We start from the raw sequence: 4,524 nt of genomic DNA on the forward strand, positions 1-4,524 counted from the left end.
AGCAAAAAAACTGCTAGGTACGGCCCTGATGGGTGAGTCACGTAAAGTATCGAATATAATATATGTTTTTATATAAACAATTGGTAGCAAGATGAGTTGCAGATAATTAGTAAGTAACCACATTTTAACTAACTCTTTTGACCTGTTAATTCTTTTCTGCTCAATTCAACAGTGAAAATTGCCCATAATACCACTTAAATAATTCATGTTCGATTAATCTGCGAATAGCTTTAATGCATTTACACTGTCTCTATGGACCGAAGATTTAAATGTACATGTTACATGCTTTGGTCTTTGTTGCTTTGTTTCCTTTTGCCGCCAGTAGCGAGTGTCGTGTTCATTGTGCGTTTATCTGTGAGCTAATTGCGTTAACAAGAATGTATGTCATCTTAAAACAAAACGGTGTTTAAGTGGAACCGGTTGTTGAACATTGTTAGTTTGCGCATTTCGTACCATTTGAAATTTCTCGTGCACGATGGCAGAGGCGAAAGGTGAGTCGATTGCGTTTTTAACGTCTCGTTTAGATCTATCACATATTTATGCAATTAAGCTAAGCTATCTAGGATTTTCTGAAATGTAAGGGGATAAAAAAGCACACGTTTCTTCTACGTTGTTCAAATAGACTGTTTTGTAGATTCTAGATTCGAAAAAAACTTTCAATTCTTACGCGTAGTTATGTATTTAAAAAATCAAATAATTGTCGCCACAACAATTAAGGATCGGTTGTAAAATTTTAAGTGGAACAATTAATAACAATAACAATTAACAATTTATAACATTATAAAACCCAAATGTCTTCTTAGTGCCAACGTTAAGCGTTTAAGTGATATTGCGAATGCATAATTATTTTCTTCATAATTAAAGCACATATTCGCAATGTGTAGATTTGGTTGTTATGATTTGCTTCCGACTGCATTTTACATGAAACCTATTTGATATGATAACCATATTTGAATTTTTGATTTGCTAGCTTTATGTCCAAACACCAAACGTTTGGTAAAAGACATAAAGCTACTAACAAAATTGATTTAAATCGAAGTATGGATTTAAACAAATACTTGAATACTTGACCCCGTCATTTCTTAAAATAGGAATTGTTTTTTTAATGTCCAAACAAAAAAATGATCCGAATACCTTCAAATCAAATAAACAGTGTTTTTGACATGTGTAGCTTGATTTACGTTTATTTGAGTATCTTCCATATAAACAATTACGTCAGGCTGTAAGCATGAAATTACGCGTGGTAATGGAATAAATTTACGTAAGTGATTTATTTAAATTTTCAAAGGCTTCGATGCTGTCGAACACTGACACATTGTCTATCAAACTTTAATTCAGTTGAAAACACTAGTATTAACAATGTCCGTTAAACACAAAAATGATATATCTTCAATACACATGTAATAATATTAAATAAAATCGTATACTTAGGAAGAATTGAAACCAGATCCTGTAATTTAGAACATACGTAGATAAACACACGTTTTACTGGTGTGTTGTTTTCAACTTTTATTAATTCATTTAATTACTGTTATAAAAAGATAACTTAATTACCTTAAGCAATAATAAATCTTTAAGTGTTTTGTATGTGATACTACATCACAATTAATTCAACAATTTGATGACCATTGAACCTATTTAAAAATATGAGTATGATGAAGTTAGCTTTTACGTCGTTGTATTAGATCTTTAATATAAATCAATGAAATGAGTATAGAAATAATGTCTTTACAATTGAGATATATTGCAATTAATATGAAGTCTTGAGGGAATTAAATCTTCAATGCACTATTGTCATAGCACAATGTCATTTACAAACTTCTAAAGATCTCTAATAGTTGTAACAATATACAATGTATGGTATGAGTTATTAATTGTAAGCATTGATACATCTTTAAGTGGCATTGTTCGTTTTGTAAAGTGATCCAATTCTTTAACTTACATGTATATTGCTTGCATTTATCAGGGAGATTTAGCGTTTGGTGTGGTAAAATCAGTAATTAAAACTTCTTAAAATGTTAACTATTCATTAACATTTTTTTCATAATTTACATACCTGACTTGAATGGTTTTAGCAGGCGTATGTGACGCTATTCAGTGTTTTTACAATACAGATTAAGATGTAATCAATTGTCATAAAGATTCACAAATGTATGTAAGTATTTTCAACAAGACAGAATATTAAAGCCAAATGAATACAATAGGGTGTTATTGTGTCAATGAATGTGAGATGATGTGATGGAATCTTTTGAGCAACAGTTAAAAGACGTTCGTTCGCTTTAAAACCTAAAGAATGCCCAAGGCCGGTACACCTTTTTTCAGTATTCTAATTACACTATTATATTAATACAGATGATTGTCCATGATGTTCATTTTAATATTTCATTGTATTCACTATACAACTTATCTTGTTCAAAGACAAGTTAATCCATATATTTGTATTAACAAGCTTATATCGGGATCAATATGTGTTGAAATAATGTGTGTGGCTAAATGTTAGCAATTGTCCACTGTGGTAAAATACATGTGGGAGTAATCAGTAAACTCATTGAAATTAGAAGGTCAAAATCAAATATTTGTAATATAGCGAATAGATTCGATGACAGTGTGTGACGATATTTATATTAATTAAACACGATGAACGGTTAAATCGAAGATTTAAACAAACTTAAGCACAAATATGGCGACTTGATTTCCAATGACGTTTTCTCATAATGAGGCTTGTCAAATTAGGACCAAAATCTCAGAACAAGACACATTTAACTACAACGTTTACCCATCAGATCACATAATTTCAATGCAATCCATGTTGTTTACAGTTCAACGCCTCGGTTAAGGTGACGATAAGATTGGAAATCACATTTGCCTTCACACATTTCAAAAAATAATAACATCGTTTATATTCCATTTGGCAAAATTGATGTATCAACACATTATCGTAATGTGCATAAATGCCGACAGATAAACTATTTATTCAGTTTTTAAATTCCTCTTGTTATGTTAATATAAAGGCGTATCCCCAGCATACGAGACGGTTCCCCCGCAGAGTCTGGAAGGATACGGCTATGACCAAGGATATAATCCAAACTGTGCCCCTGCTGGAAGAGTAAATCAATCTTCAAGTCCGGTTTTGGTAAGTTAACAACCCAATAAAAATGTTTCTCTAAAATAACTTATAATAAAAAAATCTGCTTTGCAACGAAATAATTTTTGAACACGTTTTTCCAAAATCTAATACTAATATTTGCAGGTCATAAACCAGCCGACGCAGAACATGGTGTGCGTGGTGCAGGAAAGGCCGCCGGATTACACTTGTTTGGCAATCTTTTCTTGCCTCTGCTGTTTCTGGCCATTAGGTCTTGTGGCCATCATCCTAGCGATACAGGTAGACATTTGCATTCATCATTCTCATCGAGAATAATGCCCATATGACTAGTCTAGTATAAAAAATATAATTTTATGTAACTATATATACATTTTATATCCATAAAATTGATGGCAATCCAGCAACGTTTATACAATACCATTTTGTATTTGTTTGTACAATTATATGCAATCACATCATAAAACTTTGCCAGTTGTCAGTTAAAGGATATTTGTTACTAATATTCATATTACACAAACTTGATGATTTCACACAAAAGTAAATTTTCCTTTACTGCAGGCGACATCTCTGTCCGACACTGGTCACTACGATGCTGCCAAAAGGTTGTCGAATACCACACTGGGATTCATCATTACTAGCATCATCATTGGAATCGCGTGTATCGTAGTTTTCGCCGTTATCTACACAGGAGCCCATCGAAGCTATTAATCATTCCAGTAATGACAATGTATGCGAACTTAAATGTAGAAAGATTAAGATTTTGAGTAGTGAATTTTTCTGCAACTCGTTAGGTTATTTGCCTTCCAAATATCAAAGAGAATATCAATTTCAGTTCTTATGTCAAAATATTATTATTTAATCATTGTTTCGCACTATTTTGGATAATTATATTTATGTTTCTTCATGTAAACATAATTGTTTACACAGGCTTATTAATGAATACAGACAGGTACTTTACTTGCCTAATATGCGATCATACAAAAAATATACCATATGAATCTTGTTACGAAAGAAACTCTATCTGCTTTTACACTTTAACACGATGCATAGAATTGATAGCTACCAATATGCATAACACTATGTTGGAAATGGTTATCTTATGGCCATCAATGCCTTTTTTATTAGCTAAGAGTTTGGCTGAAATGTAAGGCTGGCATTTTAATAATATGCACCTTAATAAAACGATAGTACCGATCCGATTCGTCACGTCTATTTAATTAACTCCCGCAACCAACATTCCTCGTATTTTACACACCGTAAACAGTTGAGGAATTACTGAATCAATTATTCATAAATTAAACTCTATAACACTGCCATACATACATGTACCTATAAGGACACAATTTGATGTCAAGTTGAGAGTGGTATTGAACACCACATTGCATTCAATCTGTGGTGATGTTCATTATAACATAAAC

General features: G+C 32.0%; 1 protein-coding gene across 1 annotated transcript; it reads left to right on the forward strand.

Annotated features, from left to right (window-relative positions):
* The first annotated feature begins 312 nt into the window (after positions 1 to 312).
* On the forward strand, positions 313 to 4,302 carry LOC127880277 (trafficking regulator of GLUT4 1-like). The gene is made up of 4 exons (XM_052427629.1): positions 313 to 491; positions 3,012 to 3,133; positions 3,251 to 3,385; positions 3,665 to 4,302. The coding sequence occupies exons 1-4, from the start codon at positions 476 to 478 to the stop codon at positions 3,812 to 3,814; spliced, it is 423 nt and encodes a 140-aa protein (XP_052283589.1). The 5' UTR covers positions 313 to 475; the 3' UTR covers positions 3,815 to 4,302.
* The last annotated feature ends 222 nt before the right edge of the window (positions 4,303 to 4,524 follow it).

This window comes from Dreissena polymorpha, chromosome 4 (genome assembly GCF_020536995.1).
Source record: "Dreissena polymorpha isolate Duluth1 chromosome 4, UMN_Dpol_1.0, whole genome shotgun sequence".
NCBI lineage: Eukaryota > Metazoa > Mollusca > Bivalvia > Myida > Dreissenidae > Dreissena > Dreissena polymorpha.

Bases quoted from the DNA above. Each gene is read 5' to 3' on its own strand.
- LOC127880277 (XM_052427629.1), top strand. The intron at 3,134-3,250 runs GTAAGTTAACAA...TAATATTTGCAG, and splicing joins AATCTTCAAGTCCGGTTTTG to GTCATAAACCAGCCGACGCA. The intron at 3,386-3,664 runs GTAGACATTTGC...CCTTTACTGCAG, and splicing joins CCATCATCCTAGCGATACAG to GCGACATCTCTGTCCGACAC.